Source organism: Molossus molossus, unplaced genomic scaffold (assembly GCF_014108415.1).
Source record: "Molossus molossus isolate mMolMol1 unplaced genomic scaffold, mMolMol1.p scaffold_m16_p_2, whole genome shotgun sequence".
Taxonomy (NCBI): Eukaryota; Metazoa; Chordata; class Mammalia; order Chiroptera; family Molossidae; genus Molossus; species Molossus molossus.
Genome location: NW_023425355.1, coordinates 39,641,164 through 39,668,656, shown reverse-complemented (window position 1 = coordinate 39,668,656; position 27,493 = coordinate 39,641,164). Strand labels below are relative to the sequence as shown.

Genomic DNA, 27,493 nt, shown 5'->3' with positions numbered 1-27,493 from the left:
TATGTCAACAGGTGATATTCTGAGACATGACTGGTTTGTCCATAAATGATTGAGTTGATTAATTACATATCCAAACTGCTTTTTAACTATCTTCCTTGTTTCCATAATCCAGGGATGTAAATACCTGGTTTAGCCCAGGTGACTGTTGAAAGTTTCTCCCGTGCCTCCCTCCACAGAGACATAATTTTTGCAAAAACTGAAGACCACCTTTTGGTCCTGAGACATTAGGTGCTTTGACCTGTGGATGCTATTTCAGTTTCCAGAGGTTGTTAATATGCTGAGCCTCAGTTCTCCCTGGGTCTAGTAAACTGTCTGTGTCTTTTTCCACTAGAATGCCGAGTCATGAAAGGAAACCCTTCAGCCACAGCTGGTCCCAAGGCATCCCCAATGCCTCAGAAGAATTCAGCCAAGAGCCCTGGCCCTATGCGCCGGAGCAAGTCTCCAGCTGACTCAGGTAACGACCAAGACGGTGAGTGTTCTTCTCCTAACTGTGTATGATGATTTTATTTACAGGGACCAGTACCCTCTGCATGAAGAGGAGTGAGTCCCTCATGAACACCATTGTGTCCCCATGATACTAGTTCTATGAATTCAGAGACTAAACAGTCAATCTTGTTTGGAGTCATGGAGACACATCCACAACCCTGATTCTACTCAAGTGGATGCAAACCAGAAATCTGCTCTATTTTGCCATGCTTGCTGTAATGCTTATTGTTGTGGTTGTCTTCATTGTCATCATCTTCAACATCACCCAGCAAAAGCATAGTAATAAAATAATTGTCAACCATAAATTTGAAATAAAAAATCAGAAACAAAAACAGGAACTTAAAAATGCTACCTAAAAATGGTAACATAATTGATGCACTTGAGGTTCAAATTTGACTTTGAACAAAAAGAGAAACAAGATAAATTGCATTATTCTCACAATTAGAAATAAAATTATAGGCCAAGTTCTCAAAGGAAACAAAGAGATTTTTTATATAGGATTTTATCTAGTGGAGAGTAAGTGATCTAAAAAATGTGGTCTATGGATCACTACCAACCCATGAACAATTTATCACTCTATGATGAGATTAGGAGCTTGTGCCAAATGTAAATCATGCTACTGAGAAAACCATTTACTTCAGCTGACTCTTTTTTCATAGCATGATTTTACTGATGAAGGCAGCAATATGTTGGTTTATGTTCTGGTATGAAGTTTTGTATCCACAGTTTGAGTGACATTGATCTAAAAGGCAAAAGGCCACAGAAGTCTAAGTTTGGGAGCTTAGTAGACTCATGCACAGACAATTTGAGTTCTTCAAGGTAAGGAAATTAAATGGTCAGAAGAACTTACACAATTATCCTCCCAAGGCTCAGTATTTACCATGAGAATTCTAGTTTGAGCACCTTGAAGCAGAGAGTACAAGCACCCTTTCTCTTTATTTCAATTTGCTTGAGCAGCCTACTGGCTTTGAAATTCCAGTGGTCTAGAAAAACAGCCTGTCATGCTGGCTTTACAATGCTAGAAGGATGCATGTCACCAATAATCTCTTTATTCTCAGGCAGAAGGAACTAAACTGTGAAGAGGCAGTTCAGGCTTTTCATACTTACATGTGTTTTCACATGCTGATCTCCTGCACCTGGAATGTCTCCCTTCTAACGAACCACTGTTCTTTGCCTGAAAACTCCTATTTTTCCTTCAATACCTTAAAAAGATAGTTGTTCTGTTCTCTGTAATATCATAGCATGCATAAAGTATGTATTTACCTGTCTACTTCCCCAACTAAATACTGGGTCCAGATATCATATTTCTTTTTGTATCCTCACTGCCTACCATAGTGCCTGGCTCCTAGTAGATGCTCAAGTAATGCTTATGAATAATTAGATGCATAAGAGCACTATTTCATTCAGCATTGTGCTAGAGATCCAGTAGGCATTTAGGTAAAGTTTACTGAAGGAATAAAAAATGCATGTGTTTGGTAATATTTTGGTTAAGTGTACAGAATAGCACATGAATCTATCTAAACAAATTCATATTGCTCAAACTACAAAGACCTACATTTTAACACTTGTATTGAAAATTGAATTGTTGCCTGGCCAGTATGGCTCAGTGCATTGAGTGTCATCCCATGGACTGAGAGGTCCCAGTGGGATTTCCTGTCAGGGCACATGTCTGGGTTGCGGGCTTGATCCTCAATAGGGGAAATGCAGGAGGCAGCCAATCGATATTTCTATCTCACATCGATGATTCTCTCTCTCTCTAAAAAATATCAATAGAAACATATTTTAAAAAGAAAGAAAAAGAAAAGAAAATTGTACAGACTATAAGCAAGGTCTTATAAAAATGGATTTTAAACACTTCATTAAGAACATAAAGTCTGGCAATAATCACTCAGCTTATTATTTTTTGGGGAAATATCATTGGCTATTTCTTGGATTTCTAACCTGTATTACTTATTTCTTGCTATGAAACAAATTGCCCCAAATCTGAGTGGCTTAATCAATACACATTTATTATCTCACAGTTTCTATGGGTGAGGAATTTTTGTGTGGCTTAGCTGCATGGTTCTGTCTGGCCCAGGATCTGTCCTATACTTGCAATTAAGGTGTTGGTAGGAGTTGCAGTAATCTGAAGGCTCAACTGGGACTGGAGAATCCACTTCCAAGACAGCTGTTGCAGGATCTTTTCCCAGACTGAGTGATTCAAGAGAATGAACAAGAACAATGTAGTGCCTTTATGATCTACTCTCCAAAGCTACAAACTGTCACATCTGTTGTAGTCTGATTATTAGAAGCAGTAGCAAAGTCCAGCCTACATTCAAGGAGAGGGGTATCAGGTTCCACTTCCTGCAGCGAGGAGTATCAAAGAATTTATGGAGCCAGACAGAAAAATGGTGGTGGAGTGAGTGGAAGCTACACAGATCATCTCCCAGGACCAAACTGGAATTACAACAAAAATAAAGACAAATCGTCAGGAAAAGGCAACCGAAAAGCAGCTTGGAGGACCACGTAACCAGTGACACCAACTCAATCCTTGTAGGCTTGCGGAGACAGGAGAGGGGGCTGGGAGCTGACGGTGGGCAGCGGCCTCAGCTGGCAGCTGCACCCTCAGTTGGGAGATGCACCCTCGGCTGGGAGCGGCAGCGGCCTTGGCTGGGAGCTGTGCCCTCAGCTGGGAGGGCAGCGACCTTGGCTGGGAGCTGTGCCCTCAGCTGGGAGGGCAGCGACCTTGGCTGGGAGCTACGCCCTTGACTGGGAGCTGCGGCCTTGGCTGAGAGCGGCAGCAGCCTTGGCTGGAAGCTGCAGCCTCGGCTGGGAGCAGCAGTGGACTCGGCGTGGATGGACAGCCTTAGCTGGGAGTGGCACCAACAGGTTAAACTCCCAAGCAGCTCCCCAGTGCAGAGTCGGGACAGAGGCTAAAATAGCAGCAGCCACTCACCTTGGGCTCCAGCAGAGGGAGGGCAGACTGGACTGGAACAGTGTGGGGACACTCGTGATTTGGAGGATGCTCAGAACTTTTGCTGAGTTGCAGCCACACAGGACTGTGATCATCTTACTCCTTCCCAGGGCCCTGGGGAGATGCGGCGGCCCCTCCCTCGGAGATTCAACCCCACCTGGTGGTCATTGCAATGCTAATTGAGGCCCATTAACAACCAGCATCTGCCCCACCCTCAGAAAATCTTCTTACACTGAGCACCTGAGGGAGTTTTTCATTCAAATCAGAAACCAAAGTTCTTAGGTGACCTCTATTAATAGCCTCCAGGCAAAAAGCTAGAGGATAACTGGACCATTCCCTGGGCTAGCAACTGTAACCAGGAAAGTAAGACTTGGCAGTGGAGTCTAACATGGATCCTCCATGCCTCATCCAAACCCAGGAGAGGAAGCCACAAACAGCAGTACACCAACACCCACAGGGAAAGTTTGGCAGGCTCCAAAGCCCACTGTGATAGCCAAAATGGTAAAACACAGACACAAAAGGCAAATGAAAGAACAAGAGACCTCTACCAAAGATGAGGTAAATGAGGTGCAGTTAAGCAAGTTAAAAGCACTAGAATTCAGAGCCATGAACTTTAGGAAGCTCAACAGCGTGTGTAAGGACATGAGCACCGCAAGTAAAGACATGGAAATGTTGAAAATCAACCAGTTGGAAATTAAAAACCACCAAGAAGAAATGAAGAATGACATATCAGAAATAAAGAACACATTGGAAGGTCTAAATAGCAGAGTAGAGGAATCTGAGGACTGGATCAGTGAATTAGAAGATAGGATAGAAAAAATCAACCAATCAGAAAACCAAAAGGAAAAAACAATGAAAAAACAGAAAGAGAGCTTAAGAGAACGATGGGACAATGAGAATACAATAACATTCGCATCACAGGAGTCCCCGAAGAAGAAGAAATTGAGCAAGGGTTAGGGAATATATTTGAATAAATAGTGAAAGAAAACTAGACCAAATGGATTTAATAGATATTTACAGAGAATTACACCCCGAAACTACAGAATTCACATTCTTCTCAAGTGCACATGGGATATTCTCAATGGTAGACCACATGTTAGCACACAAACTAAGTCTCTACAAGTTTAAGAGGATTGAAATCATATGAAGCATCTTCTCAGATCACAATGGCATGAAACAAGAAATCAATTGCAACAAGAACATGCAAAGAATTCTGAACACAGAGAAGCTAAGTAGCATGCTATTAAATAACAAATGGGTCAATGAGGAGGTAAAGGAAGAAATTAAAAGCTTCCTGGAATCCAATGAAATGAACACACAACAACACAAAACCTATGGGATGTAGCAAATGCAGTTCTGAGAGGGAAGTTCATAGCACTACACACCTACCTCAAGAAGCAAGAAAAATCTCTAATAGACTACCTAACCTCAAAACTTAAAGAACTAGAAAGCAAACAAAAAGAAAACCCTAGAGCAAGTAGAAGGAAGGAAATGGTATAGATTAGAGCAGAAATAAATGACATAGAGTCCAAAAAAACAATTCAAAGGATCAATGAAACAAAGATCTGGTTTTTCGAAAAGATAAACAAGACTGATGGACCATTAGCTAGATTCATCAAGAAACAAAGAGATAGAACCCAGTTCCACAAAATCAGAAATGAAAGAGGAGAAGTAACAACTCACACCACAGAAATACAAAAGATTGTCAACAACTACTATGAACAATTATATGGCAATAAATTCGACAGTCTAAGCAAAATGGACAACTTTCTAGAAACACATAGTCTCCCAAAACTGGACCGGGAAGAGATAAAAAACTTGAACCAACCAATAACAACAGAAGAAATTGAAGATGTAATCAAGACTCTCCCAGCAAAGAAAAGCCCAGGACCCGACGATGGCTTCACGAGGGAGTTTTACCGAACATTCAAAGAAGAACTAACACCCATTCTCCTCAAACGATTTCAAAAAATTCAAGAAGATGAAAGACTTCCAAACTCATTTTATGAGGCAAGCATAATTCTAACTCCAAAACCAGGAAAAGACATTACAAAACAAAACAAAACAAAACAAAAAAAAAAAAACTACAGGCCATTGTTCCTGATGAACATAGACGCCAAAATCCTGAACAAAACACTAGGAAATCGGATCCAGCAACACATCAAAAAAATTATTCACCATGACCAAGTGGGATTCATCCCAGGAATGCAAGGCTGGTATAATATTCACAAATCAATAAATGTGATACACCACATAAACACAATGAAGAATAAAAAACACATGATCATATCAATAGATACCGAAAAAGCCTTTGACAAAATCCAGCACCCATTTCTGATAAAAACGCTCATCAGTGTGGGAATATAGGGATCATATCTAGCCATAATAAAGGCCATATATGAAAGACCTACAGCCAACATCATACTCAGTGGGCATAAACTAAAAGCATTTCCCTTAAGAACAGGAACAATACAGAGATGCCCACTTTCCCACTCTTATTTAACATAGTACTGGAAGTCTTAGCCACAGCAATCAGACAGTAAGAAAAAATAAAAGGGATCCAAATTGGAAAGGAGGAAGTGAAACTGTCATTATTTGCAGATGACATGATACTATATGTAGAAAACCCCTAAGACTGCATCAAAAATTTGCTAGACTTAATAAATGAATTTGGCAAAGTAGCAGGATACAAAATTAACGTCTAGAAATCGATGGCATTCTTATACACCAATGATGAACTCACAGAAAGAGAAACTACGAAAACAATCCCATTTATCATTGCAACAAAAAAATTAAGATACCTAGGAATAAACTTAACCAAATAAATAAAGGACCTATTCGCAGAAAACTACAGGTCATTAAAAAAAGAAATGGAGGAAGATATAAAAAAAGTAGAAGCACATACCTTGTTCATGGATTGGAAGAATTAACATCATTAAAATGTTCATACTACCCAAAGCAATTTATAGATTCAATGCAATCCCCATCAATATACCAATGACATATTTCACAGAACTAGAACAAATACTTCAACCATTCACATGGAACCAAAAAATACCTCGAATAGCCACAGCAGTCTTGCAAAAGAAGGACAAAGTTTGAGGTATCACATTACCAGATTTCAGGTTATACTACAAAGCCACTGTAATTAAAAGAGCCTGGTACTGGCACAAGAACAGGCATCTAGACCAATCGAACAGAACAGAGAACCCAGAAATGGACCCAAGGCAATATGCTCAATTAATATTTCACAAAGGTGGCAAGAACATACAGTGGAGTAAAGATAGTCTTTTTAATAAATGGTGTTGGGAAAATTGGAAAGCTACATGCAAAAAAAAAAATAAAATTAGACCATCCACTTACACCATACACAAGAATACACTCAAAATGGATACAAGACTTAAATGTGACTCATGAATCCATAAAAATCCTAGAAGAAAATGTAGGCAACAAAATATCAGACATCATATGCAGCAGAATTTTCACTGACACATCACCTAAGGCAACAGAAACAAGGGAGAAAATGAACACATGGGACTACATCAAACTCAAAAGCTTCTGTACAGCAAAATATACAATCATGAAAATGGAAGGGCTACCCACTCTATGGGAGAGCATAATTGCCAATGCTATATCAGATAAGGAGTTAATTTGCAATGTATATAGAATGCTTATACAACTCAACAAAAGGAAGACAAATAACTCAATTAATAAATGGGCAGAGGAACTAAATAGACACCTCTTCAAACAGGACATACAAATGGCTAAGAGACATATGAAGAACTGCTCAACTTCACTAATCATCAGAGAGATGCCAATTAAAACAACAATGTGGTATCACCTCACACCTGTCAGAATGGCCACCATCAACAAATCATCAAACAACAAGTGTTGGCGAGGTTGTGGAGAAAAGGGGGACTCTAGTACCCTGCTGGTGGGAATGCAGACTGGTGCAGCCACTATGGAAAACAATATGGTATTAGCCCAAAAAATTAAAAATTGAACTTCCATTTGACCCAGTGATCCCACTTCTAGGAATATACCCTAAGAAGCCTGAAACACCAATCAGAAAGAATATATGTACCTTCATGTTTGTAGCAGCACTATTTATAATAGCTAAGATCTGGATACAGCCCAAATGCCCATCAGTAGATGAATGGATAAAAAAGCAGTGGTACATATACACAATGGAGTACTATGCAGCTGTAAGAAAGAAAGATTTTTTATCCTTTGAGAAGACATGGAGGGACCTGGAGAGTGTCATCCTAAGTGAAACAAGCCAGACAGGGAAAGACAAGTATCATATGATCTCACTTATATGTGGAATATAATGAACATAACTGTCTGAGGAATGGGGTAGTGCCAGAGATGTGGAAGTGGGGTACAGACTGACTATCCCCAGAAGAGGGATGGGTGGGAGAGATAACCACAGAACTTATATGCATATATGCATGAGCAATGGACAGGGACAAAAAAGCTGAGGAGAGGGCGGAAAGGGAGGGGGAGGGGGGATTAGGGTGGGAAGGAGAAACATCTGTAACAAAAATAAATAAAATAAGAGAAAAAAATATTTATCAACCTATTTTTAAAAACTACCTTTTAACCCATGAGTTGGAAATGTTCAGGAAGCAGCAGCATGAAGTAAATGGGTTATCTTTGCAGACTGTATCCAGTTGGATAACCCAGCACACATGAACACAACCACCTATAATTAAACATAATTTAAACATGTCTAATCACTGATCTTCAGCATGCTACCTACAGAATTTCCCATCTATAAAACATACATGTTACTGATTCTAAGATATTAGAGACAGAACAGAAATACATAAGGACTCTGAATATTAATCAGACTGAAAGCAGTTATACTAGACCCCAACCCAAGCTTAGGTAAGTAAGATATGCTCTTGCTTCTTTATAACTACCTTGTTAAAGAGAAGAGATGAAGATATAGTCACACATACAGAATAGAGTAACAAATTTGAGTAGAGAAAAGGGGACTTAGCAGATTTCAGAATTACAAGCAGCTCCTATTCCTTCCCAACCAATATAAAATCTAAAGTATTCTTCTCAGTAGTGAAATTTTAAATTTTCATTTCAGATAGTTCATGAACATAAAGGAAACCTAACTTCAGTCTAGTCAGCTTCCTTGGAAATTTCCAGAACTTTTGGCTCATCTCAAACAATGGTATAGAACCTCCACATGATTTCAGCCCTAAGGAGTTAAAAGGATCCAGGTTACATTACCTTGCCCATTCCATGGCAGTTTGTTTAAATCCAAGATCAGGGAATCCACTCAATGAATATTTCACAGGGCAAAGTGATCTCAGGCAAAACAATATTTTAGGTAAGGTTTGGATTTACATACTAATTTTTCCCTTTGAACCCCTAATTTACTCAGGATTATTCTAAGCTGGGAGAGGGATAGGGATAGGATATGAAAGAGGAGAAGGAGACATCTCTCTAGGAAAGTTCAGCTACTTCTCAGCTTTGATTAAGGACAAGTTTTTAACCTTCTTTAAGACTGCGTTTCCATTTTGGATCACACAGAATTTTTATGTCTATAAAATACCATTTTCCATTGTTATCAGAAGTTTCCAAGTTATAGAGCTGTACAATAGCTTCCATAGTATCAGAATCAAAGAAACAGAAGGATGAGCTATAGCAAACACATTTTTGCATTAGCGTAAATTTCCCCTTACAGGCATTAAGAAGAAATAATTTTTTCACAAAGTGTCAAGATTTTTCTGAGCTGTTAGTAAGGAACATATGCAGGTTGATATAGAGTTAACAAAAAAATATTAGTATTAGGTAGGGGCCGATATGCTTTGTTCTTTTCTAGGATGTGGTAGTACCACCCTGTTTCCACCCTATGTTAGTCTGTTTTGAATCTGGGACTTGTGGATGGAATCACATTCCTTCATTCAACCTGAATAACTAAAGGCTGTGGAAGATAAGCCACTTTCAGGGAATTTTAACTACCTTCCTTTGATGGCAAACAAAAGCCAAAAGTATTCCCCTTTAACAGAGACTAAAACCAAATAAAACACTCTCAGTTCAGGTTCAGTTAAAGGAATGTTTTGATGTTCTAGTTCATTTAAAAATATATAGGCTTGATTCTGGTTTGAATAAGTTTGATTGATTTTCAAATATATATGTTTGGTCCAATTCATGGTTCAGTTAATATCTGAGTTCAGTTTGACTTGAGGTTTATTAAATTGACGCTATTTGTTCTATAATTTGCATCATAATTTGAATCCTTAGTCCTTGCTACTTAAGTTGTCTCTTTCCTATTATGCCTATAAATAAATCAAAATGCTTCTACTTTGTTCCCTTTGAGTTCAATCCATACTTCTGCCAATAGTGAGTTTGCCCTAAATGGGATATCTGCTGCTAAGTCCTAAACAGGAGATTAGGAAGGATTTACTATTATATTGCTATAAGGAGCTCATTCTCACTGGGCGTATGTGGTGGACTCCCAGATCCCAAGTCCTGTTAGCCATGTCTGTATTTAAAGTAATATAAGAAACTGTGGTCAGCAGAGAAACTCTGAGCCCAGGAATCTTGCTTCTATGGGATGTTTAAAGAAAACTTGTGCAGTGCCAGCCATATTTTGATTAACCCAAGACTTGCCATTTTAATGGGGAAAGGTGAGCCTGACTTCAGAACTAAAGAAAGGCATTGCTAGCCTGCCTGTTTCCATTTCTGCCATTAATGTGTTAATTTTTCTCTTTATGAAACTAGTCCAAATTGAATTGAATTAAAAGGACAAAGTAGCTAATTGCAGGGAAGAAATCTTTCCTTCCTTCCTTCCTTCCTCCCTCCCTCTCTTTCTTTTCTTTCTTTCTTTCTTTCTTTCTCTCTTTCTTTCTCTCTCTCTCTCTCTCTCTCTCTCTCTCTCTCTCTCTCTCTCTCTCTCCCTCTCTCTCTCTTTCTTTTCCTTCTTTCTGGTAGGATGAGAGAATTGTAATGTCATAATTAGTTTGCTATTCTTTGATAATAAGTCAATATCATAGCTACACAGTGCTCCCGACACTCTTTCCTCAACCTATATGCATCAATATCTGAAAGTCAAATTTTTTTCTGTTCCAAAATTCCCAAGAAAGAATGGCTTTTTTGCTGAAATATACAACCTTTGAAAGGGGAGGTCAAGGGACACAAAATAGCATGAGTGAGATGGCGGAGCTGGAAAGGGTCCATGGAAGAATTGTTTTAGGGAGTCTTTCTCCTCTGCATTGAACAGACTGCTTTGAATTGCTTAAAATGGAGGGACCTTGCTCTTCTGACATTCCTGAATGTGACTGTCTTGACCAGTTCTGTGCAATGGAAATGTGATGTGAACCACAAATGCAAGTGTCATATGTAATTTTCCATTTTCTAGTAGCCACAGTTAAAAGGTTCAAAGAAGAAATAGGAGAAATTAGTTTTGATAATATGTTTTATTTTATTCAATATATCCAAAATACTATAATTTCAACATTTAATCAATTTAAGAAATTATTAATAAAATATTTTACATTCTTTGAAATTGTGTTGTATTTTATACTCACAGCACATCTTGATTCTAACTAGCCACACTACAAATGTTCAATAGCCACATGTGACTAACAGCTACTATATTAGAAAACACAATGCCTTTCTTCTTAATCTAAGAGAGGTCCAAAATAATGATCTACATGAATTAAATACTCTGTGCAAAATATTTCCAAATCTGTCACCTTATTTGTCACTCATAATAGCACCATGAATTAGATTGGGAAAGGGTAATTAATCCACTTCTTTAGATTGGGAAACTAAAATATAATGAGATGTAGTATCTGTGGTCTCCCCAATGTCACAAAACTAATTAGTACCCAAGAGCCAGGGTCCAGCTCTCCTGACTTCCTGGAAGGCAATCCTTGCAGTGTACCTGAGGCAGGGTGTGGAAGTTCCAGAGTGGTGAAAAGAAAGGTCTCTGTTCATGATTTTTGCTTCTCTGCTTTGTTCCATCTTTCTCCACCTCCAGGCAAAAGGTGTGGGGATGGTATAAGTGTCATTCATTTTGTTCTGCATAGAACACAGCCATTAGAACACAGAGTAATTAGGTGCCTTTATTTACAGTACCCAGTTATAGACATTCCATCAGCTCCCCTGCTATCACACCAAAAGGCAGTGGTGCCCTTGGCAAAGCTATGTGAAGAGAACAATTTTTCCTCCACCCTCCCCCATTCTGATTTTTTCTTAAACCACAGCTTATGTCTAGCTTAAATGGAAGAACTGCCCTGTATCTAAGGCTACTTTCCCATTGCCACTGGAGAGCTGCTAACAAAGTGGTTGAATGAAACAGTATAGTGGGAGATGCTGAGTACCCCACAGGGCATGGGATGTAATGGTGTTGACCTATCTCCTTGAAGCAACCTGCCACATCCTGGATTTCAGTTTAGGTACAGTTGAATCTCCAATGTTTTGATGGTGTACCTAGTAGTACTAGCTGTTATGAAGAACAGAAATGATAAGACAAATTCCTTGTCACTAAGCAGCTTCTAATTTGTTTGTGGAACCAGTGTACATATACATTTAACAGAAAATATCCACAAATGCTTATATAGTTCTTGTTATGTGCCAAGCAACTATTCTAATAATTTACCTGTACTAACTAACTTAATCTTTATAAGAACTTTATGAGATAGGTAATATTATCCTCATTTTTAAGATAAAAAAAAACTAGGGCTTAAAAAAGTTAAGTGACCTTCTCAAGGTCACACAGCTAGTAAATGGTAACACTGGGATTTGAACCAAAGAAATCTGACTCCACAGTCCACAAATTAACTATTACACTGTGGTGCTAAATATGAGTTAATGGCAATGGTTTGTGTAAATACCAAATGAATGAAAGATAAAGGAAGTATCAGAAAGAATATATGTACCCCCATGTTAGTAGCAGCACTATTTACAATAGCTAAGATCTGGAAACAGCCCAAATGTCCCTGCGTAGACGAATGGATAAAAAAGCTTTGGTACATATACACAATGGAGTACTATGCAGCTGTAAGAAAGAAAGATCTCTTATCCTTTGAGACGACATGGAGGGACCTGGAAAGTGTTATCCTAAGCTACACAAGCCAAACAGAGAAAGACACGTATCATACGATCTCACTTATTTGTGGAATATAATGAACATAACAGTCTGAGGAATGTGGTAGTCCCAGAGACATGGAGGTGGGGTACAGACTGACAATCTTCAGAAGAGGGGATGGTGGGGGAGAGATAAACCACAGAACTTATATGCATGTGTGCATAAAAAAAGACATGGACAATAAAGCTGGACACAGGGCGGGGAGACAGTGGGAGGGGGAATCAGTGGGGGAAAAAGTAGAAACATCTGTAACAAAAATAAATTAATTAATTAAAAATAAAAAAAAAGGAAGGCTTCCTAAAAGAAGTGGGGCTTCAATGAGAGTTATGGTTCTTTTTTAAAAAATATTTTTATTTTTCAGTTATAGTTGACATATTGTATTATATTAGTTCCAGGTGTACAAGACAGTGACCACACACTTATATAACCTCCAAAGTGATAACCTTGACAAAACTAGTACCCATTTAACGCTATACATAATTATTATAATATTATTGACTATATTCCTTATGCTGTATTTTACATCCCGGTGACTTTTTTGTGACTAACAATTTATACTTTGTAATCTCTTCACCTTTTTCATCCAGTCCCCCAAACCCCTCCCATCTGGCGATCATCAAAATGTTTTCTTTTTCTATGAGTTTGTTTCCATTTTAATTAGTCACTAGATTCCACATATAAGTGAAATCATATGGCATTTGTCCTTCTCTCTCTGACCTATTTAACTTGGCACAATATTCTCTAGGTCCATCCACATTGTTGCAGACAGCAAGATTTTATTTTTTTATTATGGCCAAGTCTTATTCCATTGTCTATATGCACCACTTCTTTATCCGTTCACATACTGATGGACACTTAGGTTGCTTCCATATCTTGGCTATTATAAATAATGCTATAATGAATATATGGGTGCATATGTCTTCTCAAATTTGTGTTTTGGGTTTCTTTGGATAAATACCCAGAAGTGGAATTGCTAGGTCCTTCTTAGTCTCTTGTTATGGCCTTTATTTTAAAGTCTATTTTGTCTGGTATATGTACTGCTATCCCAGTTTTTTTTATTTCCATTTTTGTGAAATATATTTTTCATTCCTTTACTCTCACTGTGTGTGTGTTTTTGTTTTTTTTTTTAGAAGTGAGTATCTGTTAGACAACATATGTAAGGGTCATGTTTTCTTATCCATTCTGTCACCCTATATTTTTTTATTGGAGCATTTAATCCATTTACATTTAAAGTAATTATTAATGGATATGTAGTTAGTGCCATTTTATTATTTATATTTCTTTCTTCCTTTTTTATTTTTTCTTTATTGATTTTTTTTTGAGAGAGATAGAAACATTGATGAGAGAGAACATCAATTGGCCACCTCCTGCACGCCCCCCACTGGGGACCAGGCCCACAAACTGGGCATGTGCCCTGACCAGGAATCAAACCAGCGACCTCTTGGTGCATGGGTCGACGCTGAACCACTGAGCCACACTAGCCGGGCATATTTCTTCTTCAAGAAGTCCCTTTAACTTTTCTCATAATACTGCTTTGGTGGTGATGAATTTCTCTAGCTTTATCTTATCTGGGAAGCTCTTTATCTGTCCTTCCATTCTAAATGATAGCTTAACTGAGTAGAGTAATCTTGGTTGTAGGTCCTTGATTTTCATCACTTTGAATATTTCTGGTCAATCCTTTCTGGTCTGCAATTTTCTGTTGAGAAATCAGCTGACAGTCATATGGGAGATCCCCTGTAGGTAACTAACTTCTTTTTTTCTTGCTGATTTTTGATTATCTCTGTCTTTAACCTTTGGCATTTTAATAATGATGAATCTTGCTGTGGACCTCTTTAGGTTCATCTTGTTGCGACTCTCTGCACTTCCTGGACTTGTATGTCTATTTCTGTCACCAGGTTAAGAAAAGTTTTTCATCATGATTTCTTCAATTAGGTTTTAAATTCCTTGCTCTCTTTCTTCTCTTTCTGGTACCCCTGTGATGTAAATGTTGGTACAGTTGATGCTGTCCCAGAGATCCCTTAAACTATCTTCATTTTTAGGGGGTTCTCTTTTTCTTTTTGCTGTTCCAATTGGATGTTTTCTGCTACCTTATCTTTTGAATTGCTGATTTGTTCCTCTGCTTCTTAATCAACTGCTGATTTCCTGTAATGTATTCTTCATTACAGTTAGTGTATTCTTCATTTCTGACTGGTTCTTTTTTTATATGTTAATCTCTATTTTTATGTTTTCTATCTCTTTGTTGAAGTTCTTACAGAGATCATTGAGCACCCTTATAAGCAGTGTTCTGAACTCTGCATTTGGTAGATCACTTGTCTCCAGTTAATTTAGTTATTTCTCTGGAGTTTTGTTTTGTTCTTTTATTTGAGATATCTTTCTTTGTCTCCTCATTTTGGCTGCCTCCCTGTGTTTGTTTTTATGTGTTAGGTAGAACTGTTATAGCTCACTCTTGATAGAATGGTCTTATGTAGTAGTTATCCTGTGGGGCCCAGTGACACAGTCTCATTGGTCACCTGAACCAGTTGCTTCAGGTGTGCCTTTTGTGTGGTTGTGTGTACCCTCCTATTATACTTGAGCCTTGATTGTTGTTGGCACATCAATGGGAGAGACTGACCCTTAGGCTGATTTGTTGTGAAGACTGGCCGTGACTACACTGGAAGAGCTGATATTCAGAGGCTGACCCTGTGGAACAGGATTCACTTTAGCAAGGCTCTTGTGCCATCCTAGTCTTCTCTTTGAGTGTGTCATTTGTGGAAGTGGTTGGGTGATGCTCTGGTATGATCTGAAGCTAGCCAGTGGGTATGTCATTTCTGGGGCCTCGTGGAAGGTGCAGGCCAATGCCAGCCACTGCCTGTGCCTTTGACTGAGTCCACCTGTTATGAGCTACAAAGTGATTTGCTGATGGTTGCCACTTGTGCTGGGTTTGGAGGTGCCTGGAAGAGCTAACCTGTGAGTTGAGGCTAGGTGCCTTTAGTGCCAGTCTTCAGGCTGCTTAGCAGAGGCACGGGGCATGCTGAGTACAGACACTGCTTGTTTGGGGTTTGTGAAACTTTGAGAGGTTTTAGGAAAGTCTGCATCATGAACCAAGACAGATCATTTGTATGGAAAAGCCACTGGCAATGGTTTGGGTTCATCCAAAAATTGGGTGGGGCAAGGTCTCAGGAAATCATCAGGGTGGGTGAAGTGTGTTAACCAAGTTTATGGAGACTCAGATATGGTGCCTGCCTGCACTTGCAGGGAATTGGGAAGTTCAGCAATAAAACAATGGCTTCTGCCAGCACTTATGTGTGGGAGAAAGCTGTCCTTCCAGCCCTCGCCCTGAAACCAGATATTTAGTTCCCCCCTGTATGTCCCTGGTGCCTTTTGAGCTGCCGCCCCAGTACTGGAGCTCAGATCAAGTAAGTCTGAGTAAGTTTGTACCCTTTAAGAGGAATACCTGGGACTTTAGTAACCCTCCATCTCACTCAGCCACAGTCTCTGATGATTTTTACAATCATAAGTTATGGGGATTTCTCTTCCAAGATTTGGAATCCTGGGCTGGGAAAACTTGTGCGGAGCTGGACCTCTCACTTCTCAGGGGGGATCTCCACAGCCAAGATATCCCTCCCAATTGAAAAACCACCACACAGGGGTGTGGAACCAGCCTATTCAGCATCTCTGCCTCTTCGATCAGTTTCCTCATGGCTTCTTCTGCATATCTTTTGTTATAGGACCTCTGTTCAGCTAGACTTCAGGTGGTATAGGATGATGGTTTTATACTTAGTTGTAATTTTGATGTGGTTGTGGCAGGAGACAAGTACAGTGTTTCTATACTCCAGCATCTTGACTAGAACTTTTGGGGCATGTATTTCAATTTATAGGGAAATATATATTTCTGGCAGGGTAGGGGAATCAGAACTTAGAGCAGAGTTGGTGATGAATATATCATATCAGGGTACAGGGAGTTGGCTGTTAAATCTACATCTCTAGCCCTAATTTTCTTTCTGGATATCTATCTTATTAATTCCTAACCAAAAATCCTGGGTATAGGTGCCAAATACAATGTGTCTTAAAATTGAACACATTTTCTGTACTAAACTCCCTGTCTCACAATAGAATCAATTCTATTGTATTCCCCAGGCCTAATACCTTGGTATTATCTTTGACTCTTCCCCATCTTTGATGTCCATGATATGCTGCTGCCATTGTTATTGTTGAACCTTTGAAACATCTCCACATTACTCACACAGAAGTCCCTGCCTTTCTCTAATCGTCAGATGTCTGGATTACTTCACAAACTCCTAAGTAGTATCTCTGTTTCAAACCTCTGTCCCTTTACATATCCATTGTAGTGCCACCGCATTTCTTGTCCTAAAACACCATTGCCATTGTATTATTCACCTACTGCAAAACATTCAGTGGTTCCATATTGAATTAACCAACACCCTTTCACACCATGGTAATACTGAGAGTCAAAAGAGAGAAAAACAGAGGGCCAAGGGCTGTGTTTGAAGAAGCACAGCAATAAAATGCAAACAAACAAACAAACAAAAAAACAAAAAAAAAAAAACAGAAATAGTAGTCTTTACTGAGAAAAATGTTAGTCCTCTAATGCCCAACCCACTAGTCAAATAATTAGTCTTCAGCCAGCGTTGATTAATATATCATCCCTTGTGGCAGGGCATTTCCTAACTCAGTGCCTATATATTGCAGTTACTCAATTCTTTCCATTTCTAGTACTGGCCATAGTAATATCAATTGAAGATGTCATTATTAAACTTTTCCTTTATATTAAGGCACTTAGATAAGCATTATATGTATAGTCTGTCATATAATTCTTGAAACAACAATAATTGAGTTGTAAATTATTTTTTATTCAAAACTTACCAACGTGCAAATAGACTCTCAGAAGTTAGATTAGACTCAAGGATACACATCGAGAAAATGGTTAAGCCAGGATTTACATCCTTGACTGATTCCAAATCATGTGTTCTTTTCCACAAATTAAGAACATTGTAGTTTGTTCTGGTTCCTGCCCCATAAAACTGGTAGTGAGCAGGCTTGCTTCATCAGAAATATTCTCAGCAGATCCACCTTCAACAGGAAATAAATATTAGCATTTATTTTGAGAAGACAACTTTTCTCCCTCCTTCCTACCTCCACCCCTATCAGAAAGTTATTGTGAGAAAACAATCCTGGACTTCACCCAGCCTTATTATAGTGTGGCCCTCTTCTTGCGGGAACATGATATAGGTAAAAATATTGTTGTAATGAGTACATATATTAATTTTGCAACAGAAAGACTGACTGTTCTCCCTTATTTAAATAATTTACAAATACACGTTGTCCAAGACTCTGTAGGGAATGTATTTAACATTTAAGTTATAACACCTCACAGCCTATGATAGAATTTGGCCTGGAAACCAGTCCTATGATCAAATTAGTGAAGAACTGTTCCTGAGCCCTCAGTTCTTGCTTCTTTAATTTATGGGTCTTTAGAGTTTTTTCACTGAGCAAAAACAATTAGCCAAACCAATCCAAATATCCTGTCCAACAGCACTTTGGTTTGAATGTGTGAAAACCATAGGTTCTGTCTCTTGGCCTTGTTCTGAAGTAAGTTGAAACCACCTTGTTTCTACTTGGTTGTCTTCCAGAAAAAATACCTTCTGTATATGTAGGGAGAGTACAGGGTATCTTTGGACTAGAATGAAGTAACACTTAGAACATCTCAATATGAGAAAAAACTGAGGAAGTAGATGAACTATGTATTGAGATCTCCCTCTTCAAGGCATGAGGGAATTAGAGAAGACAAGACAGAGAATCAATCACTAAAAGGTCACAGTGGGAGTTATGTGTGGTACTATACTTAAGGGAATTTTGAAATGAATCTCTGAGCAAATCCTCAAAACCACCATCCATTGAGAATAAGTGGTTTATACCATTTAAGTGAGGCCTACTCTTTCTAAGCCTTTATATCCTTATGATTAAATGCAGACCAGTGATTCCTGGCCTTCAGTTCTTAGGGTTATCAGAAGAATCATGTGAATTCATATATGGTAAAATACTTTGAAAACAATAGTTGAAATACACTGTAATGATCAAGACAGCTCTGAAATTATTTTCATGGCTTTTTTTGTTTTTTTTGTAGGCTGGGCTTATTTTCAGTGAACGATATTTCAAAATAGATATCAAACCAAACCCAGTATGCTTGATTTTGAGTTGAGCTCAAGTGTTATGATTAAAATGAGAGGGGAATCCAGAGCTAAGTGAATGAACATGAAATCACTTTGGCTTCCAGTCAACAGTTGGGTGTTAAACAGATATCAAGCCGACCCTTTCTTTCCTGTGACATTTTAACCATGCAAACGTGAAGCCAGAAAGTATAATGACCTTTCTAACTTGCTGTCCAGAGAGTTCTTTAATTACCATACCTGGGACTATTTATGCCCTCTTTACATGCAGCTCCTTCTCAATTTCTAGGGATCAGTTCAGACCCCAGACAAGGGAACCAAGGAACCAATAGTCTAGGAAATCAGCACCAACTGTGCCTGGCTGGTGATCACACTCTGTTCTCGGTCACTCATGCCAAAAACTTGACTCTCTCCTTGTTCTTTGGGAACCGACTTCCCCCACTTTATTCTTTACTCTTGAGAACACATCTTCCCCCATACATTTAAATGCCTATAAATCTAAGTAAATCAGACCAGTTAGTTTACCAGCTATCTTTGGTTTGTGCTTCTACTGACCCATTCTGATAGAGCCAAGGATTTAAAGATGAGGACTGGGGCAAAGGCAGGTATAATCATTCAGAGAAGCTAATGAGTCAAGATTGTGCTAGGCCAAGCTTGTCAACTGTACTGTATAGCTGAGGGGTACTAGCTGAGGGGAATTACAGAGCACAGATATCATCTTCCCAGAGAGATCTGTAGCATGGAGATAGTAGCATGCCTTGATGGTTGCTCTGTCTGCTATTGTTTCATGATATTTTCTATGGCATCCAACCAATTTGGTGACTAACAGATCTTGCTGATCACTTTCCAATCTCAACTAGATCAAATAAGATAAAAGCCCAGATGATGTGTGCAAGTTCTGGTGTCTGCTTCTATCTTCTTCTTTTTCCTTTTTTCTCTGCCAAAACTTTGTCCTTTCTTCCTACCCTCTATCAGAAAGTTGTCATAGGACGGAGTCCCAGAAGGAATTCATTTTGTAAAGGAAGAATGATGTAGAAAAACCCGAAAACAAACTAAAAAACATATAGGCTTTGGAATCAGAGAGACCCATCTCTAAATTCTGACTTTTCTATGCCATAACTGGAATAAGCCTGTTTCCCTGACAAAAAATAAGAATACAACTGGTTTCTGGTCAAGAGAGCAGATAGATAAACACGGTACTTGCATCCTCCCACAACCACATCAGAATTATAACTAAACTTCAGAACAACCATCATTGGGAACCACCTGTAATATAGCTGAACAGAAGTCCTATAACTGAAGAAATATAGATGCCATAATGAGACTGATAGGAGATGTGGAGACACAGAATGGACTGGTCCCATACCCACATGTGGTGGATAAATATTGGGAGATATCTTTACTGCAGAGGTCCCTCTTAAGTAGCAAAGTGTCCCAGCCTGATACCTGGCACACCAGCCAAGAGTTTTAGTGTGGGGAAGATAAGTTTCTATAGCTTCTGTTTATGGAAACCAGATGGGATTGTAACTAAGTTAGACAGAGTGCCTCTGGAGTCCCAAGAAGTTCCTCTTAAATGACCTGCTCATAGACTTAATAAAACTCACTGGTTGAGCTCTAGTGCTGGGAAAACAGCTAGAGAGGTACATCAGGGTGAGGGCAGAAGGGACAGTTTTTTTCCCAGACAGAAGGGCTGGCAAAGGCCATTGTTTCTTGGTTGACTGCTGCCCCCACAGAGCTGGCAAGCAGGCACCTTATCTGAGTCTCCATCAACAGAGTTTACCCTTCCCTGGTGATTTCCTGAGACCCTGCCCCACCTAATTTGCCAACCTATCCATACCATTTTCAGGGGCTTTTCCATACAAAAATTCTGTCCTGGCTCATGCTGTGGAATTTCTTTAAATCTCTCAAAGGTTCAAAAGCCCCAAATAAACAGCATCTGGTCTTGGCATGTCCCAAACATTTTTCTAAAAGGCCCCAGACCCAGCACCAGTGGGGGTCATCCTTGGTTTTCAGCTTGGCCTGTCCTGACCATCTCCATGCCCAGGAAAAGTAATAGTCATCTGAAAATCACTTCATAGCTCTGAGCAGATTACAGGTGGCAGCTGACCTTACCTTGAAACTACCAGTAAGCTCCTAGGTCAGTGCACCCAGTTTCCAGCTTCGGACCACACTGGAGCACCACCCAACCACCTCCACCAGCAACAGACTCAAGGGATAGACTCATTGGGCACCAGAACCACACTGAAATGATCTGTGGGGTAGGCCCCTGCACTGCAGCTCCTCTGCTCTGGTGCAACAAATCCTCATGTGATGATCCCATGAATAAATACCTCCCACTGATGTGACAACAGCAATCAAGGCTCAGCGATAACAGGAGGGCACAGACAGACAACACAGGTTTGTACCTGTAGCACCCAGATTGAGTGAATAGGGAGGCTGTGCCAATGAGCCCTACAGGACAGCTGTTACATAGGGTCACTCTACAAAGAATGGAAAATGTAGCAGCTCTACCTAACTTATAAAAATTAACACAGGAAGGCAGCCAAAATAAAGAGGCAAAGAAACATGTCTCATATGAAAGAAAAGAGTAAAACTCCAGAAAAATAATGAAAGAAAATGGAGACAAACAATCTAACAGATGCAGAGTTCAAAACACTGTTTATAAGAATGCTCAGGGGGGTAAAGAGCATGTTATTTAACAAGGAATGGGTTTCCAACAAGATCAAGAAAGAAATAAAAAACCTCCTGAAAACCAATGAAAATGAACACACAACAACACAAAATCTATGAGACTCAGAGAAAGCAGTCCTGAGAGAGAAGTTCATAGCACTACAGGCCTATCTCAAGAAACAAGAAAAATTCCTAACTGACTCTCTAATACTACAACTTGAAGAACTAGAAAGAAAACAAAAAGAAAAACCCAGAGCAAATAAAAGGAAAGAAATAGTAAAGTCCAGAGCAGAAAAAAAAAAATGACATAGAAACTAAAAAAAAAAAAAAAACAAAAAAAAAACCAGTTCAAAAGATCAATGAAACAAAAAGCTGGTTCTTTGCAAAGATAAATAAGATCGATGGACCTTTAGCCAGACTCACCAAGAAACAAAAAGAGAGGACCCAAATAAACAAAATCAGCAATAAAAGAGGAGAAGTAACAACTGACACCACAGAAATACAAAGGATCATCGAAACATACTATGAACAATTATACATCAACAAATTGGACAATCTAGGAGAAATGAACAAATTTCTAGAAACAAACACTCTCTAAAAACTGAAGAGATAGAAAACTTAAACAGACCAATAACAACAAAAGAAATTGAAGACGTAATTAAGAAACTCCCAGAAAACAAAAGCCCAGGCAGGGATGGCTTCAGAGGGGAGTTCTACCAAATATTCAAAGAATACCTAATACCCATTCTCCTCAAACTATTCCAAAAAATCCAAGAAGATGGGAATCTTCCAAACTCATTTTATGAGGCCAGCATAATCCTAATTCCAAAACTAAATAGACACTACAAAGAAAGAAAATTACAGGTCAATATCACTGATAAACACAGATGCCAAAATCCTTAATAAAATATTAGCAAATCAGATCCAGCAATACGTCAAACAAATTATTCACCATGACCAAATGGGATTCATCCCAGGGATGCAAGGATAGTACAATATTTGCAAATCAATACATGTGATACACCACATAAACAAAATGAAAGATAAAAACCATATGATCATATCAATAGATGATGAAAAAGCATTTGACAAAATTCAGCACCCATTTCTGATAAAAACACTGAGCATTGTGGGAATAGAGGGATCATATCTCAACATAGTAATAGCCATATTTAAAACCTTACAGCCAACATCATACTCAATGGGCAAAAACTGAAAGCATTTCCCTTAAGAACAAGAACAAGACAGGGATGCCCATTTTCACCACTCTTATTTAACATAGTACTGGAAGTCTTAGCCACAGCAATCAGACATGAAGAAAAAGCAAAAGGGATCCAAATTGGAAAGGAGGAAGAGAAACTGTCATTATTTGCAGATGACATGATATTGTACATACAAAACCCTAAAAACTCCATCAAAATTCTACTAGACATAATAAATTAATTTGGCAAAGTAGCAGGATATAAAATTAATATTAAAAAAATCAATGACATTTTTATACACCAACAATAAACTCACAGAAAGAGAAACTAAAAAAAAAAAAATCCCATTTACCATAGCAGCAAAAATATTAAGATACCTAGAAATAAATTTAACCAAAAAAGTAAAGAATCCTTCACAGAAAATTACAGGTCATTGAAAAATGAAATAAGGGAAGATATATATCTATATCTATATATCTATCTATATCTATATCTATATCTATCTATATATCTATATCTATATCTATATCTATATCTATATCTATCTATATATATATATCAATGGAAGCATATACCATGTTCATGGATTGGAAGAATTAACATCATTAAGATGTCCATACTACCCAAAGCTATCTATAGATTCAATGCAATTCCCATCAAAATACCAATGATATACTTTACAGAACTAGAACAAATACTTCAAAAGTTTATATGGAACCACAAATGGCCCTGAATATCCAAAGCAATCTTGAAAAAGAAGAACAAAGTTGGAGGGATCACAATACTGGATATGAGGTTATACTACAAAGCTACTGTAATCAAACAGCATGATACTGGTACAAGAACAGGTAGATCAATGGAACAGAACAGAGAACCCAGAAATTGACCCAAGATAATATGCTCAATTAATATTTGACAAAGGTTGCAAGAGCATACAGTGGAGTCAAGACAGCCTCTTCAATAAATGTTGTTGGGAAAATTGGACACCTACATGCAAAAAAAAAAAAAAAAAAAAAAAAATGAAGCTAGATCACCAACTTACACCATACACAAGAATAAACTCAAAATAGATAAAAGACTTAATTGTGACTCGTGAATCCATAAAAAATCCTAGAAGAAAATTCAGGCAACAAAATTTCAGACATCATATGCAGCAGAATTTTTACTGATACGACACCTAAGGTAACAGAAAAAAAGGAAAAAATGAACACATGGGACTACATCAAACTAAAAAGTTTCTGCACAGCAAAAGCAACAACCATCAAAATGGAAAGGCAACCCAATCTATGTGAGACAATAATTGCCAATGATACATCACATAAATGTTAATTTCCAAAATATAGAGAGTACTCACACAACTCAACAAGAGGAAGAAAAAGAACCTAATTAAAAAATGGGCCGACATCAACAAATCATCAAACAACAAGTGTTGGCAAGGCTGTGGAGAAAAGGGGACTTTAGTACACTGCTGGTGGGAATGCAGACTGGTGCAGCCACTATGGAAAACACAATGGTGTTACCTCAAAAAAATTAAAAATTGAACTGCCATTTGACCCAGTGTTCCCACTTCTAGGAATATACCCTAAGAAGACTGAAACACCAATAAGAAATAATATATGTACCCCCATGTTTGTAGCAGCACTATTTACAATAGCTAAGATCTGGAAACAGCCCAAATATCCATCAGTAGACGAATGGATCAAAAAGCTGTGGTACATATACACAATGGAGTACTACGCAGCTGTAAGAAGGAAAAATCTCTTATTTTTTGAGACTACATGGAGGGACCTGGAAAGTATCATCCTAAGTGAAACAAGCCAAACAGAGAAAGACAAGTATCATATGATCTCACTTATTTGTGGAATATAATGAACATAACAGTCTGAGGAATGAGGTAGTCCCAGAGATGTGGAAGTGGGGTACAGACTGACAATCCCCAGAAGAGGGGGTGGTGGGGGAGAGATAAACCACAGAACTTATATGCATGTATGCATGAACAGTGGACATGGACAACAAACTGGGGACAGGGCAGGGAGGGAGGGGGAGGGGGGAATCAGTGAGGGGAAAAGGAGAAACATCTGTAACAAAAATTAATTAATGAAAAATAAATAAATTTTAAAAAAGGGCCGAAAACCTAAAGAGACATCTCTCCAAAGAGGACATACAAATGGCTAAGAGACATATGAAAAAATGCCAACACCACTAATCATCAGAGAGATGTAAATCAAAACAACAGTGAGGTACCACTTCACATTTGTCAGAATGGATGCCATTAACAAATCATCAAACAACAAGTGCTGGCGAGGATGTGAAGAAAAGGGGACTCTCGTACACTGCTGGTGGGAGTGCAAACTGGTCCAGCCATTATGGGTAACACTATGGTGTTACGTCAAAAAATAAAAATTGAATTGCCATTTGACCCAGTGTTTCCACTTCTAGTAATATACCCTAAGAAGCCTGAAACACCAATCAGAAAGAGTATCTGTACCCCTAAGTTTACAGCATCACAATTTACAATAGCTAAGATCTGGAAACAGCTCAAGTGTCCATCAGTACATGAGTGGATAAAAATGCTGTGGTACATATACACAATGGAATACTATGCAGCTGTAAGAAAAAAAAGATCTCTTATCCTTTGAGACAACATGGAGGGATCTGGAAAGTATTATCTTAATTGAAAGAAGCCAAGCAAAGATAGACAAATATCACATGATCTCATGTATTTCTGAAATATAATGAACTAAACAAATTGATGAACAAAATAGACTCAGAGTCATAGAAGTAGGGTACAGACTGACAATCCTCAGAAGAGGGGTTGGGGGAGGGAAAAGATATATCACAGAACTTATATGCAACTATACATAACTGATGGACATAGACAACAAAGCTGGGGGCAGGGCTCAGTGGGTGGATGGGAAGGAGGGTGTCAATAGGGGGGAAATGATAAACATCTGTAACAAAAATAAATGAATAATAATTTTTAAAAAGTATGCTCAGTGATCTCAGTGAGAACTTCAGCAAAGAGATAGGAAACATCAAAAAGAAGATAGAAAACATAAAATAGTACCAGTCAGAAATTAAGGATACACTAACTGAAATGAAGAATACGTTACAGGGAATTACTAAGAGGGCAGATGAAGCAAAAGATAAAATCACCAATTTGGAAGAAAATAAAGCAGAAACCACCCAATCAGAATACCTAAAATAAAAAAGAATGACAACAAAAAAAGTGAGAATAGTGTAAGGAGCCTCTGTGACAACATTAAGGGTACCAATATTCACATCATAAGGTTCCCAGGAGAAGAGAGAGAACAAGAAATTGAAAACCTATTTGAAAAAACAATGATCAAAACGTCTCTAACCTAATATAAGAAATAGGAGAAAAGCAGTTAGTTACCTACAAGGGAGCTTCCATAAGAATGTCAGCTGATTTCTCAATAGAAACTTTGCAGGCCAGAAGGAATTGGCAAGAAATATTAAAAGCGATGAAAAGTAAGAATCTGCAACAAAGATTACTCTTCCCAGAAAAGCTATCATTTAGAATCAAAAGTCAGATAAAGAGCTTCTCAGACAAGAAAAATCTAAGGTAATTCACCATCACCAAACCAATATTACAAGAAATGTTAAAGTGTCTTCCTGATATTAATTCTGGATATTTACTGGAAGATGGCAGCCAGCAGGACCAGAGGGAGGGTTAGTGTGTCAGAGAGTGAGCGAGTGTGTGAAAGAGTGTGAGTGGACATGAAGGTGGATGACCGAACCCCAGCAGTGCAGAGCCACGAAGCAGAAAGTTCCTGTGCTATGGATGGGAGCAGCTGGCTACCATGGTAAGCGGTCCTTCAGGGTGATTTTCCCTGCACTACAAGGAGATCCCACCATTTTGGAAGATCCCAGGTCTTCCCTGGGAGGAGGCAGTGGGAGCAGCTAGGGCCCAACAACCTGAGCCCACCAGCACACCTGACATCATCGGACCAGTGGACACTCTGTGTCAACACAGACTGGTGCAAAAGTAGTGGAGCTCCCAAGGTGCCAGTCACTGAAGCCTCAGACAGCCTGGAGCCCAGCATCATCCCCCATAGTAGCAGCCAGATTACAGTCCAGATATACTCCCAGCAACAGAGGCTGTGGAGCAGATATTCATGCCCAGACAACAGAAGGACAGACCAGCAGGTGAGACCCATTTCCAAAATGTACAGCAAAAACTGAACAGGAGTTGATCCCCATGGGGCAGCAGCACTCCCCAGCCCCCAGAGGTGGGACTTGGGGCTCCTCAGAGGCCTGCATGGTCCAGCAGCTCACAAGTGCATTGGGAAGCCAGAGCCCCAAAGAGACTGCTGTGATCCAACTGCCAGCCCACAGGACCTGCAGTGTGCAAGGACACAAGAGAGGCCTGTGGGACCCAGCAGGAACTGTAAGATCCAGTTACTCACAGGACCTGCAGGGTGCAGGGGCACCAGAAAGGCCTGTGTGAACCAGCTGCGCAAAAGATAGGCATAGAGGATGTGAAAGTAGAAGCAGAGTGAACAGAAGCTACACAGACGATCTCCCAGAACCAAATGGGAATTACATCTAAAATAAAGACAAATCCTCAGGAAAAAAGCAACAGAAAAATAGCAGGACAGAACCATATAACCAGGGACACTGTTAGGATATGCAGAGGCACAAGAGGTTGGCAAGCTGGAAGCCCATGGACAGCTGCAACTTAGCTGCGAGCAGTGCCCATAGGGAATAAAGACCAAGCCCGTTCCACAGCACAGAGAGCCAAGACAGAGCACTAAAACAGCCACAGCCAATCACCTGGAGGCTACAGCAGAGGAAGGGCAGACTGCACTAAAACACTCTGGGGACACCCAGGATTTGGAGTGCACTCAGAGTTTTTGCTGAGTTGAGGCTACAAAGA

At 39.1% G+C, this 27,493-nt stretch overlaps 1 protein-coding gene across 2 annotated transcripts in view; it reads left to right on the top strand.

Annotated features, from left to right (window-relative positions):
- Window positions 1–27,493, top strand: part of DCX (doublecortin) — a 221,148-nt gene that overhangs the window by 155,705 nt on the left and 37,950 nt on the right. Inside the window, exon 5 of one of the 2 annotated variants that reach the window (XM_036271267.1) lies at window positions 332–454. In XM_036271267.1, coding sequence (XP_036127160.1) covers window positions 332–454 — 123 coding nt within the window. Of the gene's footprint in view, window positions 1–331; window positions 470–27,493 lie in introns of both variants that reach the window. The other variant, XM_036271266.1, reaches the window with a different exon arrangement.